The 17,287-nt window shown below is 41.7% G+C and overlaps 1 protein-coding gene across 1 annotated transcript in view; it reads left to right on the forward strand.

Annotated features, from left to right (window-relative positions):
- The first annotated feature begins 359 nt into the window (after positions 1-359).
- Positions 360-17,287, forward strand: part of ZNF804B (zinc finger protein 804B) — a 236,072-nt gene continuing 219,144 nt past the window's right edge. Inside the window, 2 exon segments of the mRNA XM_065629591.1 lie at positions 360-539; positions 542-754. Of these exon segments, the coding sequence (XP_065485663.1) occupies positions 360-539; positions 542-754 (393 nt within the window).

The following is a 17,287-nucleotide window of genomic DNA, read 5'->3' on the forward strand; positions in this document are numbered from 1 at the left end:
TCCGCCCCCCTCGCACCACGCACCGCCTTCCCCCCCGCCGGCGGAGGTGAGGCCAGGCGCGGCGCCGACTGCAGCGGCGGCAAGGGAGGGCTGGGGAGGCGAGGGCTCTCCGCGGCGGCCGGCTCCATCAAGCGCCCAGCCCGGCGGAGGGAAGAGCCATGGGGAGCAGCCGCGGCTCGAGCTGCCGAGGAGAAACTCCCCTCCGGATGTCGGCTGCCGCTGGCCTGGTCTGAGGAAGAGGAGGGAGGGAAGGGGCCGTAGCAGCGGCGGACTGTGCAAGTTGCGCTCTGCCCTTCTTCTTCCCGGGCTCGTCTCCTACCCGCGGAGCAGCATGCGGACTGGCCTCCGCGCTCCCTCAGATGTGCTCTGGCTGCCGCCGCTGCTGCCGCCTTCAGTGCATCCTGCTGCTGGCAGCGCTAACCCGGGCGCTGGATGAGACGGGAGGGGGGAGATCGCTGCTGCGGTTCCGCCTGCTCCTTCATGCGGGCTTGTGCTCCGGCGGGGTTAGCACCGCCGCCGCCGCCGAGGAGTCGGCCTGCCTTCCCCGCCGCCGCCCGCGGGGCTGGGACGCTCCCCCCGCTCGCCCGCCCTGGGGGCCCGCATGGCGTGCTACCTGGTCATCAGCTCCCGGCACCTCAGCAACGGGCACTACCGCGGCATCAAAGGCGTCTTCAGGGGACCGCTCTGCAAGAAAGGCGCTCGCTCGCCGGTAACTGCCACCTCCTCGCTCCCTCTCTCACTTGCCCCCCGCACGGTAGGAGCGGTGCGGGCGGGTGGGTGCTCGCGGGGCCGTGGGTGCCCACGCAGCGGGGCGGCCGGCGCGGCGCCGCCCGCGGGGGGGCGGCGTTGGCCCGCCGGGCGCACGGTACGTGGGAGCCGGGTCGGTCCCGCTCCGCGGGGCGGCCGGCGTGGGCGCTGCCTCCTCGGGCGCCTCGGAAAAGTTTCTCCGCTGGCGGCCGCCTGAGTGGGGCCGAGGGGACGGGGCTGGGGGGACGGGGCTGGCGCTCCGCGGTGGGTCAGAAGGGCTGTCTTTTAGTTGCGGTTCTCCGTGGACCGCGTCTCGGGCTCTTGAGGACGGAAAGCTTAATTTCTGACGCTTTGCGGGAAAGTTGGAGGCTTCTAGAGGGGAAGGCGCCGTGTCGGCTCCAGGTGTCGCGGTTTAGTACCTTGTCCAAGGTTTTGACGCTGCGGAGGAGAGGGAGCGATCTACCTTCTGTTTACGGCTTCAAAAAATGGAACTTGAGCGTTTGGCTGCGGCGTGTTGTAAACTACCTGTCGAGACCGACATCTAGGCAGAACACGCGTGAAGTTTGGGGAGGTCCCGCGGAGACCAGAGACCCGTCGGGCTACCGTAAGACGGTCTCTTTGAGTCCCTAAAGGCTTTTCGTAGGGGCGAGCGGGTGCCGGGCTGCGAGCGGGTCGCCGCCGCGCTGCTGCCGGGACGGAGGGCAGCGGGGTGCCCGGAGGAGCCGCCGTGCGGAGGGTTCCCGGGCGACGCCGGAGCGCTGTAGCCTCTCCTCCACCTACGATAGTGGTAATAGTATCGTAAACGCTTCCGTATGAACTTTCCCTGTCAATGTGCCAGATCTCAAGACTTGAAATACTGAAGGTATGGACCTGCCATCCTCCTTACTGGACTTGCGGAGGTACCAGGGGTGCCTTGATTCCCCCATGGTGGGACTCCCTCTGGCTTCGGCAGTGCCACGCTGTGCCCCATAACAAACCTGCACGCCAAACACCTTTCAGAAACTGCTTGTGATGACAAAGTCTCTGCTTTCGGTTTCTTGACTTTCAAAGATAGAAAGTGACAAATATTTAATTACACTTCTTAAATCCCTTCTGTGTCCTAGGCCAGCGCTCTGATACAGCACCTACAGGTTCTTCCCTTGTACTGCTGTATCTTTTGTGTGCAATATAAAGCAACTGCACCATAGGCATCATCAATCAGATGTTGGCTGAGCTGTGTTTATGTTCTCTGACCCGTGGAGCTGATCCACCCTTGTGTGTGGAAGCTCCTGAAATGCATGAGAAGTTACTGAGTTTTCTTTACAAAATCATAGGGGTGAAAAGGTATAGACCTCAAAGATCTAAACTGGGAAGAAGCTTGATTGTAAATACTTTGTATTTAGTAGAACTTTAACAACTGATGTCCAAGTCGAGGAGTATCATAAGTATCATAAGATATTGCTCTCCAATTGTGCCATGTTCGAAATCATTCAGTTTCCAACTTCTTTCCCTTTCTTTCTAGCTGCCTACTGAGCATGCACACCAGTCCTCTCAGTCTAAATACTTAATGAAGTAACCGTAATTATCCGACTCCATTAACAAATCATGATTTTTAACCAACTGGGAGTAATTTTTGTTTAAGTGCAAATATCAGAGAAAAAGACCAACAAATAATTGTATTGATGTTTCTTATTGCTTAAAGGTGTATTTTTTTTTTAAGAATTTTGCTTTAAATTGAAGACTTAGTCTGAAGCCAATTATCTGAAGTTTAGTGGAAAAGGGAAAAAAATTGAAAGCTGAAAATAACCTCAAGGTCTCTTTCACTATAAAGAAACATTCTTTCTTGTGAGCTGTCCAGAGTTTGAAACAAGTAGCAAGAACACTTTGAATTGCTTTTCACTAAGATAAAACCTCTTGGTTTTGAGATTCATATGACAAGGAGTTGGGATGCTTTACATGGTTTGGAACTATTTCTATAGAAAGGACTGAATTTTAGCAATCCTTAGCTTTCATTCTCAATTCTTGAGGGAAAACTTTCACTTCTTCACACATGGGGTTTTTTTCCTTTATTTCCTTTTGCTCTTTTTAATGGCCTCTCTTTGAAGCTAGTCAGGCTTTTGAGGTGATAGGCTAGGTCCTGTGGAGAGGGAGTGGTGGGCAGCTCATGGGAATAAAGGTACCTGATAAATTAATGTTTTATTAATGCTGGTTAATTTTAGCTCTAGAACTCTTTTACTTTTATGTGTTTTATATGTAACATTTACTACTGTTTCGTATATGCTGTTTTCATATTTTCATGTGGGAGTCCAGATTTTAGAAGAAAAATAAGGGATGCTTAGTTAGCGAAGTAGATATTAGTTTGCTACTAAATACTGAAAGCAGTTATTCTCTAGAATAATCTGCATGTTCCTACAAATTTGTAACTTTCCAGACCATCTTCTTCTTGCTCATGAGTGTGTATGAAGCTGGGAACAGTGAACAGAAAACAACACCACCTTGATACATTTTTGCATTATGGATGCAGAAGTCATGCATGTTGAGATTTAGTATTGACTGAGGTAGTAAAACTGCTTTAGGCATGAAAAAACCCCACACAAGGCAAACAAACCCTCCATCTATTTGTATTTTCAGCAAGCTATGAGTTAAACTTGGGACCACTTCTTAAGAAGGAAGTCTTAAGCAAGTAGCATTTATTTGTATTCTCTGTGCTGTACTTGTGCTCTTATTTAATACCACCTGATTATAACTTTGAAAGATACAGGTTATGTCTTGCAGTCATTTTTAAAATGCTGAACTTGGAAGCAGAGTTGAAGATTTGATTTTATAATTTGTACCATTAAACAATCTTATATTGGTACACTATGAGCTATCTTATGCATGAGTCTACATAGTCTTTAATGGATAACATGTACCTTTCTATATTTAAAGTGTTCTGTATTAACAGACCATGAAATGTCAGTAGACTTAAGGCTATGCTTTAAGAAATGAGAACAGTGGTGAATATTTTAAATACCTTTATCAAATTTCATAGCTATATGAACAAGGATTTTTCAGTCTGGATGTTTCTGTAGTATTTACTTAGCATACTTTGCTTACTGTGTCAGAAACAATTCTGGTCCTTCCTCCTGGTGTGCGGAGAGACCTTTAGCTGTAACAGTACTAAGAAGAACAAGATATGGAGGACTACAAAGATGTGCACTTCGTTTGTGCATGTGGCTGTGTGGTGACATTGTCTTAAAATCTTTTTAAAATTCTACCTGTCCTTTGCCCACTTTCACATGTTAGAAAAGGGACTAGCTGTGAATGCTCTGAAGCTGGGATGTGAAGTTAGTGGTACTGAAAGCAGAAAGAGTGGAATTAGAAGCAATTGCCAATGAATCATGTATCAATGGTGTTGTGATAGACTTGCATGGGAACAGGAATGCTGAGTTTAAGCGCAGTGCCAACATTGCTGTGGATAAAGGACAGTTAGCTGAAGAAGGAAACTTCTTGTTTTAGAGACCCAGTTCTGTGCTTTAAGCTTTTTTATTTGGAAAGTTATTATATGTTCATGAACATAGCTTTCTGTCTCTGAAACTTTCTGATTAATGAAATGCATTATGATACAGAGATATATACTTCAAACTGATGATATCGTCTACTGGATTTTTGAGTCTTGAACAGATTATATTGATCAGTTTACTGGTTTTAGTTTTTGCAGTCATGATAGATATGTTGTAATATTCACCTGCAGCTAAACACGCTCAGAGGTTTACTGCCACACCTCACAGGCCTGGCAAAGCTGATGCTGAAAAAGACTTGCCTATGAAACTTACAAATGAAGTCTTTCAGGATCAAGCAGAAAATGGTACTGGGAATTCAGCAGATGGCCCCCTTGCTTCTGAATCATTTCTGAGCCAAAGATGTTATTAGGGTGCACTGCTCTGCTTGTGGCTTTTTAAGGTGAGATATAAACAGAGTCTCATTTACTACTTGTTATTTAAAGTTCCCTTTGTCTTTTGAATGAAACCGAAGGCTCAGAAGACTCAGTGCCTTAGCCAATTTCTGACTTGGCTAATTATTTTTCTTCTGTTGTTCCCTGCAGCTTCAGCTGAATACAGTATTTTTCACGTACTTCTCTAAGCTGTTTTCTAATAAGGCTGTCAAGCAGCTGCTCCATTGCACTTGGTGCTTCCCTAATTTCTTTGAGGTGTGTGGTGTGGGAAATGCTTCTCTGTTACACCTTTTAAAAAGCACAGCTCTCACCCCATGTCCAGAGGTTCCACTAGTTCTAAATACGTACAATGCAGGTACTTGGAAATAATGACTGTTTAGTCGATATTGAGCCACAAACATGCTGTTCCAGCACTAAAGCAAGTGTAACCAGGACTGAGTAGCACCTTGTTACTTTCTGTAGCAGATAACAACAACATTGGAAACTCTCTAGGAAATTTGAGCATGTTTGGGGACTTAGGGACCATAAATAGAAAACAGAAGGACCATGGCACAAGCAGCTCTCTCCATCTGTCTGAGCTTGATGGGGAAATGCTAGCACAACTGAGTCTGCCACAAAGAATGCCGCTTTTGTGTTTGCCACCCGTGAGGAGAGATGTGTGCCAAGCACAGTTGTGAGAAACCAATTTAAAGGCTATACTGATGAATGTGTATCATGTGAAATGTGGTGTAGGTGGCAGCAGGTTAAAAGGAGGGTCCACCATCTATCTGGGTGATTAGCTGGAATAATTTGTGAGTTTCTGATCGTAAACAAGTCACACCTCAGCCCTGTGGCTGCACCCTCACCAGCACTGAAAGCAGAGAGGAAGGATGTGCTCTAGGTATTACCAAAAAAAAAATGCATGGGAAGTAAAATTTCAGTTAAGAAATATAGCATAAAGGGACTAATAATGAACCATCAGCTCCAATAAATAATCTGGTTTGGGTAGTTTCTATGCAAGAAAAGAGGAGAAAACCCAACTGTGCTAACAAAATAGTGTAAAAAGAAGAAGAGGGAGAAATAGGAAAGAAAAGGGAAAGTGGTACTTCCACTCTTCTGTGCCAAAAGTCTCTGGCAGCTGCTTCCAGCAGAAGTGGCCACCTGCCAGGGGGAATCCCGCGCGCTCTGCTCAAAGCCTGGAGCTGGCTTACCCAGGCACCTGCCTCACATAAACGAAGGGAAGGCACTCCTGCCGAACTGTTCCTAATCTCATTGATTCTGGGTGCTTCATGTCTCAGAGTGGGCTGAGTGTGTTTCCTACCAACCATAATGCCTCTGCCATGCTGGAGAATACAAATGTCCATGCAGCCCATGCTCAACCTTATGGTGACCTTACTTGTGGTTCCTCTTGTGCTTTCTGTGCATTTCTGCAACATGTGAGAGATGGAAAGAACTTTCAGAAAATATGAATGTGTTTTTAGCCACATGTAGCATTGCTGTTCATGCTTTGTATTAAACCTGGTTTTGTGTAATGTACCTCTTTCAAGCATATTTTGTTTCTAATTCAATCAGTGGGTAGCACTTTGTATATAGCATTCATTGCAATTAAATTTAATCATCTTCAACCAATTTCTGCTGGGGCCATTTCCTTCACCCACAATTAGCAGTAATGTTAAACAGGTGCTTTATGTTTGACAGTGCCTTTCCAGCATTTTAATATTTTTATTGGTCCCTCAATAGAGTTCTTAAAAGCACATCGATTTCTCTCTTATTTTGCATTTGACAATAGTTGTTTGTCCATTACTTCCAGAGTTATTGCTGCTACATCCATTTGCATTGTCGCTTTCAGTTTGCACGCATTTTACTCACCCAGAGCGTAGCAGTTTAGGGTTGTTTTTTTTTTTAAAATTCTCCATTGTGTACAAGTTTGAAAATGGATGTAGAGACCTAGTGTTTGTGAAACAGGTGCTCCCTCAGAGAGTGGGTTGAGCTGTTGAGCAGGCTGGAAGCAGCAACGGCTGTTCCTCTGCCTGTCCCTGCCCTGGGCTCCTGCCCGCATCTGCTGCCCACGGGGAGCGCTCGCCGGCCCGCGCTGGGGCGGCTGCTCCAGCTCCTTCCTCTGGCTAAATGAACGTTTCGTTTTGACCACTTGATGACTAAACGGAGTAACTTTGTTTATGCAAATACTTTCATTTGAGATTAGATTCCTTGCATAAGAACTGTGTCAAAAGAATCTCGTAATCAAAATCTACTGATTCCCTGACAGAAAGGATTTGTAAGAGCCCCCTGCAAAAGTTTGCTAAATGGAGAAAAAAACCAAAGCTTTTAAAGACTAGCCAGAGTGTAGGTATTTTTTCCTGCTTGGGTTTCCTTGATGGACTGTATAGCCTACAGCTGCAAGCCTTAGGGCTTTTTTTTTTTTTTTTTTTTTTTGCATTTAACATCAAGAAACTTTATTAAGTCTTTTTATTACACCTCAACTGATTATTAAGTCATCATTACCTACAAATGTCATTTTTCTCACTTGTATTAGGAAATCTGTGGAGTGTATTAAGAAGAGTGTGGCAAAATATTCCCCTGGGGAAAACGTTGATTTTTCTGAGGAAAAAAAAAAAAAAAGAATTGAATTGTTTTGATCTGCCTGCTGAAATACTGTTATTGTAAAATACCGCTCTAGTACATTGTGAGAGATTTAGTTTTGCTGCTTTATGTGTCTATCCAGCTGTATAAGCCTGGCTTCTTGTATGGACATGTCTTCCATGATGCCCTCAAGGTCTTCGCTCTGGAAGACAGTGCATCACATTTGTTACATCACACAGAAAAGCTGTAATCCTTCTCTTAGAGCTCAAGATTTAGGATCTTACTGTGAAAGTTTTAAAAAAAATCATAGATCAGGGACAATTTTTTTTAAAGATAAAATTAAGTTTATTTCAGGGTCAAGTCAATGTCAAAGAGAAGTACAGGTGCATACATCGACCTGCAGGATCTGGAATCCCCAACCTAGCAGGCAGTATCATTAAAATCCAGTTTGTCCATCCAAGGAATTAAGTGGTCTTTACTGGAGAAAAAATGACATTTTGCAAACATATGTGCATGTAGAAGTCCTTGCATGCAAACGTTTCTGAATAGCAATAAGAAGATCCTTTAAAAGAGCTTTTTAGCATTCACATCAACAGTTGCAAACACTGTTTTTTCAAGATTCAACCAGCTGTGCTGTTAACCTTTGAACCTTCAAAACTCTGAATTGACAATATTAAAATAACTTGCTTTATGATGATAATCTATAGGTGATACCAGGGCAGCTACTGTAATATTAGAGCTAGATATCCAGAGTTCACTCCTGCATTTCTGTATTTTCTGTGGGCATGTATCACTGCTTGTCTTGTACAATCAGCTACTGCGCATGTGTAACAAGATTTGTCATGGAGTATGTAGACATGCCTGAAAATGCTGTTTACTGCTCAGAATGTATTGTTCTGTACCCAGTCGTAAGACAGTTTAATGACAGCTTTTTTTTTTTTTTATTTTTTTATACTAGACTAAATTTATGTGCATACTGGATAAGATGTAAACATCATCATCAAAATTTTGTCCCAGTTTCACAGTTATGCATAATGATAATTGGCAAGCTGGTTCGAGTAGAGAAATAGAACTATTGCTTGCAGATTGTGTGCAGCTCTGAAACAATTCATACATTAATCAACTCTAGTTGATATCAATTTTTCAATTGATGTTTTCCCTGAAACATGTTCCAAAACAGATTTAGTGCATTTGTGTCAACAGAAATATTCTATCTATATTCTGCTCAGACTGAACAGGAGAGATGTATTTGATGTGGTTGAGAAAATTCTCAGTTGTGATCATCTGTAAATCTGCAGCCTGCATTTCCAACTTAGACTGTAACATGTTAGGAAGGCTTGTGAAACTAGATTGGAAAGCATTAGCTCCTAAAATACACCCTTTGATGGCAAAATATTCAGTAGATGGGTTTTTTGGGTTAAAATTACATATGAAATCTGTACAAATACTATGATCAGAGGGTCTGCTAGAAATGCAAACTCTTACGGTTATTCAGCTGTTCTATGTATTTTTTTTTTCAAAGAAAAGTTTTCATATTAAGAATTTCATAATTCTAATTCTAGTAGTTTTTTGTGGGTTTCAGAAGTGGTCAGGACAAATTATTTGTCTATACTAATATCCATTTTTCTGTGCTAATCATTACATCTTCAGTGGAAGTATGACTTACGGTGAGATGTGACAAGATCTGACCACTGTTTTTTTTAGAGAGGGCAGTCTAAATAGGAGCAAAAGGTGTATATTCGTGCCACCCTATGTTAGATACTGGAAAACTGAGTTCAAATCTTGATATTTTGAGCCTGTTCTTGAGTCCCTGTCTGTGATTGCAAGAAGCTTCCGGTGACGCATTACAGGTTGATAGGAAAAGAATTTGCAGTCATCGTCACCTCAGTTACTTGGTGAATATTGTGGTTGAAGTACTGGCTAAGATGGGCAATCAGTGGACTGGAAAACAATCAGGATTTCTCAGTGTGAGAAAGGCACTGCTTGCTTCCAGATGCTGGTCTGACTGCTCCACTGTGCTGGAAGTCATTAACTGTGTAGGAACAGAATATCCAGGATAACCACAGCCCACATGGCCACAGGTCTGTGCCAAACTGCAGCCGAGAGACGTACCCATCACCTCAATGCAGGGATCGGCTGCCTGGTCTGATGAACACCAGGTCAGAAGCTGCCACATAGCTATAGAGAACCTGTTTAGCAAATGAAATTAAAAAGAACAGTCCTGTAGGTCCCCATACAGCAAAAGACAAAAGCTCACAATATGATGTGTATGCAGGTAGTTTGTGCATGCCAAATAATAAATACTCATTCTGTAAATGTCACTGAATACCTCTGCAGCTTCTCTTAGCTGTCTAGATACTTAACTGCAGTCCTTATAAAGCTGAACAACTGCTCTTCCTTGACAGAAGTCCAAGGTTATTATGTAGTATGTATCTACATGAATGGACACTAGCATTTCCCATCTTCAGTGTTTAGGTATACACTTACTTCACTTTAAGGAAAAGATGACAAAACCTATGTGAAAAAATAGTTTAGTGAGCCTAATCAAATTTTGATTGGAATGATAAATAAATCCTTGGCTATTCAGTGTGGCAAAGAGGCAACGTAAGGAAGGCTCAACAATGTTGGAGCCAGTGATTTACTCACAAAATAAATAGCACTTTAAAAAAGTTACTTTTCCATGAATGAATGATAAATTTTTGTGGTTACTAATAATCAATAGAAAAATCACAGATACGTGCTCTTTGATGGAGACATATTTGTATCCTATAGAACAAAAATGACATTGAAATAAGTGTTGAATACGTAAACTTGCTGGTTTTATATTTTGTTTATCTCTTTTGCTGAAGACCTGTTTATTGCCATAGTATATTGTATACCGTATGGAACGGGAGCTTTTTATTAGGTGTATACTGTACAATATATGTGTTTTACTGCTTAGCATTATGATAAGCGTATTTTAGAAATTAAACTTAAAAAAATATTGATGCAACATTGTGTTATTTATCTCAGAAGTTAACCTTCCCCTCAACATAAACAAGAAACCATCTCTAAATTTATTCCCTAGAGGACGTCTTATTTGAAAATGATAACACTTGGTGGAGAAGATATGCCTTTCATTTTGGCTAGGTTAATAAATCTGTGCAGCACAGGTTTAGAGCTCTCTTCTTATTATTGGGGAACAGGTTTTCATTCTGTGAAGTTTAAAAAAAAAGGTATTGACAGCATTGGGTTTTTTGTTATACAAAGTAGATGTTTCTTGAAGTGATGGCTGAAACAGGACGTTATATCCATATGCCATGTTGTGACTTCTAATGGGGAAAGGAAAACAGAGCACATAAAGTTGGACTGTTTTGTGGGTTTTTTGGTGTTTTTTTAAGTTTCTCTTTTTTTTTTGGCAGCAGTCCACTAGCCTGGATATATATTCATAATACTATTTCTTCACCTTAAAGAATCACTGACATTATAGGTGATTGAATTTGGTATCTGTGGGTTGTGGGATAAGCCTTTAAGTGTTTAGGTTGATTTGCATACATGACAACTTAATCGGCAGAGATAATTATAAATAGCGAATTGGAAAAAGTTAAAAAATTTGTTTCCTTGAAAGGGGTCTAAATGAGTTTACAGAATGACTTAACAGAGCCTGCACAATCTTCACAGTCAATAAAATCAAAGGCAGCAAAACATGCTTAAAATCCACAGCAAAAATGCTTTGTTTCCATTGTCTGTTCTTGAAGACTCACTCTTTAAGCTACAGCACATGAGGCTTTTAGGCATGTGCACTTAGAAATATTCCAGTAGAAAAACAATTTTCAAGGTTTTTCTTTTTAAATCTGGAGTTCATCTGTAAAATTCAGTAATGAGGACCTTGAATGCCTTTTCCCTCTACCCAAATACTGTTGTTTATCTGAAGCTTTTGCCAAAATACGTCTAATTGCAGTAATATTGTCTTCCTGACACACTGACTAGCACTGTCTGAAGAATGAAATTCTGATTAAATAAGTACTTGAAATATGTATTTTTAGAACGTATTTTTAGGTACTGTGATTGATCATTGTACTAAGCACTACCGTAATCTTGAATAATTGTAAAACCCCCCCACACCCACCAACACCCCAAGCCACCCAAAACCATACCCCCAAACACAGCAAAATAATCAGAGTTAGCAGATGAGATCACCATGAGTGTGATGAATTGCTGGCAGCCTTTCCTCTCATGTCCACTCAGGTAAAGTTCAGATCTTGACCTTCCACTTGTCCGGGAGCTGTTATAAAAATCCTAATTGGCTTCCTGATTGCCTGTTAAGAGTAATAACTGATTAAGTAATTGTAGCACCTTATGCTGAAGAGTTTTCAATACATAAAGCATTCTGGGCTGTCTCCTTATAATAAAAGGTACGGCTGTTCATATTATATGTCATAAAAGAAGCTCTATTCTTTTCTGTCATTGTTGTGTACTTAGTTATGTTTACGCTTAACATAATAAGGATGGCAAACGTAGGCATTAGGCATCAGACAGCCTTAAAAAGATTGATGCTTTTGATTACAGCACACTATAGTATAAATTGTAGGGTTCAAATCTCTTAGGGAGTTAAAAAGGATATGTGGTATCTGAAGAAACATAGAGGTGTCAATTTTCTGCTTGATGGTACTAATATATTTTGATAAGATCTGCATATTAAGAATGAGCCCTCAAGTACAGTGATTTAGTATGGCAATTGTATGCTGTACTTCACAGTGAGCAGAACTAACAATAAAAATGTGAATCCTTGCACTGCTCTGAAGGACAGTGAACAAAGACATGTAGGCATTACAGTTGGCAGGCGTGGAGAGGACTTGGTTTTTAGAAGTAACTGCAAAGAAGAAAGGAAGTGGGATAGTAAATGTGAACGGGGAGGTTAATTGCAAAGTAAATGAGTTTGCTGCAGAAAGTGCAGAGGCTCAGATTCTCAAAGGATGTGTGTGTATTAGTAAACAACACTAGGGAATGTGCCAGGCACTGGAGCTTAATCAGCTAAACTATGAAATTATGAGTGTTGTTTCCAGTATGCTTGTGGCATGGACCAAGTAGCACAAGCTACCAAGTAGCACAAGCATTTCTTGGGGAGGGTTTGGGAACTAGTATAGGGTGGGGACAGTTATCAACAAGTGGTTTCCATTCCAAGAGTGTTTAACAGCTGCTCAGTAAAGGCAGGTAAAAGGGTCATGTTTCTTTGTTTGTTTGTTTTCCTTTTTATCAGGCTTTGTAATCTCTCTCCTCTATGGGGCAGAAGATCACTGCTTCTTGGGTTCTACCACCCTGCATGGCTGGTCCTGTCTGCCTCTGTGCATGGACCATCCCTGACTCCAATTGAAATCTGTCCCAAACAAATGTAATTTTTTTTGTGTAAATCTGGAGCAACTCCATGCAATCAGGAATTCTCAGAACATCATGTTCTAAACCTACTTTTGGCTCTTTTGCTTCTCTTTGTCCTTCTTGTAGACACCAGATATCTTCTGTTCCTTTTTTTTTGGGCAGCAGCATTTACTGTCTCTGGGTATATTTACTCCATCTGACTGTTTCTTGATTCTTCTCTGTTTCATGATATTGAATCTTGCACAGGTTCTGGATAATCAGAGTCATCCCACAGTTGGCAATTAAGTCTGTGCAACATATTTACCCAAGCTTTATAGTTTCAGGCTGTCTTTCCTCTTTGAGATAACAACAGGTAATACAGAGGAAAGCTTGTATAAAGCGTAGTCACTTGTGGAAGGAAACAAACTCAAAGGCATGCCAGAATGGGATGGCAGATATTTTCGAGAGCATTAGAGTATCACATGTATTTTTTGAATTTGGCATTGCACAGCAATGATGTTTAAAGGCTGTCAAAGAACAAAGAGAGGCTCTCTAAAGAGAAGTTGTTCTAAAATTATGGTTTACATATCTCTGTGTCTCCATCGACCCAGAACTCCGAGGTATGAATGAATGACTCTACATTCAGTATTAGGTGGGGGACCTGTTATGGATTGTCCCTAAAATTATAAGCTTTCTGTACATCTGAGCTGGTGCTTCCCCACTTTTTTGCACTTCATCTTGGGCTGCAGTTACTAAGAGGAGCTGTTAAGCCCTAATAAGATTTTGGCATTTACCAGTGATTGTAACTTCTCTGTAGAATAAAATCAATGTTTAGGCAATTATAGGAGCCTGCAGAATTGGTTTTGGACCCCAGGCACTGACAGTGGAACTGTGAAGCTGTGTCTGTCCTGTGAAGTGAGGAGCAGCAGGGGGGTGGCAGACGCTCACAGTGTTTGCCCAGGCAGTGAAGCCCTTTCTCCCACCTGAAATAAGGTCACCTTTTCCAAACCACCTGCTGGGAACATTGCCCATCATCTGTTGTTCCCCAAACTATAACTGGATGTTAAAAGAATGGTGGGTACTGTAAGTCAAGATTGTGCTGGGGAGCATTGTAAAAATAAAATGGTGTTGACAGCTCTTTGCTAGTGCTTGAGCCCATGTCCCAGCTCTGTTTAATTACCAGAATTAGTGTAGCCTGGGCTCCAGCTCTATTAAGGGTATGCAGAAAACAGGAGTCTATCTTGGAGTGTGTCAGGACATACGAAGATTGAAGGGTAGTGGCTGGATCTCCTGACAGCAATCTGGTGGGTGGATCCAATGGAGCAGCTGGATTTCCTTGCAAATACTGTTACAAATCTGGTTTGTGCTCCTGACAGGCAGAGTCTCAGTAAATGTGATATGTATACACTGACTGAAGGAGAGAAAGCTTAGCTTCACCACTCAGGCAGTGAACTTCAAAGAAAAAGAGTGACTGAGAGGATATTGGTGAATCATAAGCTTCTTGGAGTGCTTTCCATAGTTTCTTCAAGCATCCTTAAAATTCACAGGGAGTGGAAGTGCCCAGTGACTGTCTGCTTAGGGCAAGATTTTAGCTCTTGTAAATAAATGTATTTAATTGATTGTGTTTTGCAAGGCTGATTTATGCCTGCATGAATCTGGTCCTTACATTTTATTTAGATTTTATTTAGTAAGTAATCTGGCTAAAGTTAGTGAATACTAGTCACTAGGACCTCCAGAGTTGAGACATTGCTGTGATTCAGCCACAGAATTTCAATTAGAAGGGAAATGCAACTATGCTTCAAAACCGAAACCTTGTATATTTTTGCTTGACAGTGACTGTCTTTTCTGTTCTACGGAAGCACAAACAATACTGGTTAATTACAAACTGTGCTACTAGGGCATATATATTAATGCAATAAGCATGACATCTTTTGTGTTATGGAGTACCTCTTTGATTTTCACACTTCCCTAAGAGCATGCAGTTTGACTCAGAACTTGCTTCTACATTCCTTATCCTCACAGCAGATACATGTTCATTACGAAGGACAATTCGGGGGTTATTCACTGTGGGATGGTTTTATACTGTATATTTTAGATGCTCATCATAGTAACATCAGTGCCACTTGCTTTCAGGAACCAGATTTCTGGTTGGAATAAATCAGATCTAAGTAAAAGACACATATAAAGCACTTTCTATCTTTCAAGAAGAGAAAAAGCTCCTCAGAAGTCAGTTGCAGCTTCTCCTGGCTTAGAAATGCAGACCACTGTGCTTTTGGAATGTGAATTACTTAATATACCAATATTAATTAATATTAACCAGTATCTTGGTATTATCTCAATCTTTGGATGTTAAGCTAATATCCTCTTCTCTGCTGTTACAATTTTTGTGCATAAGTGAGTGACTAGGCCAGTTAACACCAGCTGTTGAAGTAGTCAAGTGATTCATTTCCTATAGAGGGCAAGTGTCCTTTTCAGGTTTCTTTTGGAGTCTAATGCACAATATTTTATTAATTATATGAGATGGATTTTATGGGTTTGTATGTTTAGCTGCCCTGTTAGGGATTTCTATTTGTTTCTTTTCCTCTTACATTACAGTGTTGCCATGCTGATAATTTCCTCTAACATAATATATACCGGAAACTTGCCAACAGTCATTATCTATAAGGCTCAAGGATGAATCTTGCTCTTTAATGACTTCAGTGGGACTGTGCCCTTGGATGTAGTAGGAGGGCTGGCATTTATTTCCACACAAGAGATTCTCTCTTCACAAGAGCAGAGTCTCTCTGCTGTTTCAGTTCTGCAGTGAGTGCACACCAGGGATGCTGTCACAGCGGGGGATCTGGGTGACTGCAGGTCGGTGACTGCAGGTCACTAACTGTCAGGAAACTTTTGAGCTTGGTGCTTTGCAGGACAAAAGGGATTCAGCTTTGAGTAATCTTATTCCTTCATGTTGTTGATGCCACGATTAGGCAAGTGAGAGATGGAGGTGTCTTGCTTTATTTTTTGAAGATAGTAAACATTTCCATTGTGATACTAAGTGATGATGTGATGAGTCTGGAAAATTACAGGTAGAAAATTGCCTGGAGAATTACAATTACAATAGGGGGATGCCAGAGGTTTTGTGAGGCTGCTTCGGTTTCTCTGGTTGGGGTGGATATATGTGATAACTCTCTGCTGGCTCTCCTCTTGGTATATCCACTAGCAGTGCTACCCTATGTACACTGTGGTACCCAATAGTCACGGCGCGCTCTGTCGCTGTCCAAAAAATTCAGGAGGAAACTTGCAAGACAGCACAGAAGATGGAGCTGTGAAGGGCTGGGTTGTTCGTCCTGCCTTTTTGAGGTGCGCTTGGAGTTCGTCATGGTTCAGCAGGCTGAGTGTGATGCGGAGAACTGCCTTGAGAAGGTGGAAGGGACAGAAAGATATGGAAGTTAAATATGGGAAAATACACACTTTCCATTGGTTTTGTTTTCATAGTGATAGCATGCTAGGGGAAAAGTATTCATCCAAGGCCAAAGGTCTGCAATGTGACAGTAGATCTAAAATAATTGACACAAAGAAGTAAAAGCTTTGGAAAACAGAATTTTGGCAGTTGTGCGTGAGGATATTTTTGCTCTCTCTGCAGCTAGTTAATGAACTAGCCTGCAACTGAAGCTGGAAATGGACTCAGCTCTCTCACTGTGACATTTAGCCTGCTGGCACTGGTTTACTCCTGCTCCCAAAACAACTGAGACACAGATACACATTATCTATGATTTTGGTTAATTTCTGCATAGTTTGTATGCATGTATGGGTTACCAGCAATGTAATGGAAGAAGGGTTGGTTTTAGTACACAGATAAGTGATATGTCCTAGTGCTGGAACTGTCTCCCTTGCATGACTGTAATCCCAGTGTTTTTATTAGTGTGTGTAAACTATAAACTGTTGCTCTGTTAGCACACTGAGTGTATTTATCACAAACTAAAAGTCTGAGAAAATGCAGCTTTTGTCAGGAAATATGAAGAGTTCCTCTCTTCAGGTATGGTATTGAGAATGATTTTGCGTAAAGAATAAATCAATAGCTTTTTCAGATGCAGGAGCACAGCTTTTCATGGTAGGTATGTCCCTAGGAAGCATAGTTTTTAGGCAGCCATGTGCAATAATTTATGTCTGAGCCATTTGTTAATATTGGCAAAATGTCACAGGTGCTCCGAGTGCTTCTGGCAGGCTGGGGAGAAGACAGCAGCAGCAGGTTGCTGCTTCATCTCCACACCGAGGGCTGGCACCTGTACACAGCCAGAGGTCGGGAAGGTACATTGTTTTCCCCTGTAACTAGGACAGGAATTAATTTGTGCCTCTCACAGTAGTTTCAAGGAGTTTTACAGAGCTCGGCTTTCATGATTTTGAGCATAATCTCATGTAAAAATGTTAGCAGAAAATCCTGTCTCCCATGCAATTACTCTGCCGTATGTAGTGGCACCTCTTACTCATTCTTTGAACATTTTATGCTCCCAGGGGGATCTGAGAATAAATACTACCTTAGAGTACAAAATTAACACATATTAGTTTTGTGTTACACAAACATAGTGATGGATAATGTCAATTCAGAGCTTGATCTTGCATGTGCTGAAGTTGAGAAAATTTCTTGGTGTTATTTTGCTTCATGATTGGTACATAAAGGTATTGATTTTTTTCTAATTGCATAAAAAATCATGTTAGTAAATAAGTATAGGCATAGCATATTAACAAAAAGCA

Source organism: Caloenas nicobarica, chromosome 2 (genome assembly GCF_036013445.1).
Source record: "Caloenas nicobarica isolate bCalNic1 chromosome 2, bCalNic1.hap1, whole genome shotgun sequence".
Taxonomy (NCBI): domain Eukaryota; kingdom Metazoa; phylum Chordata; class Aves; order Columbiformes; family Columbidae; genus Caloenas; species Caloenas nicobarica.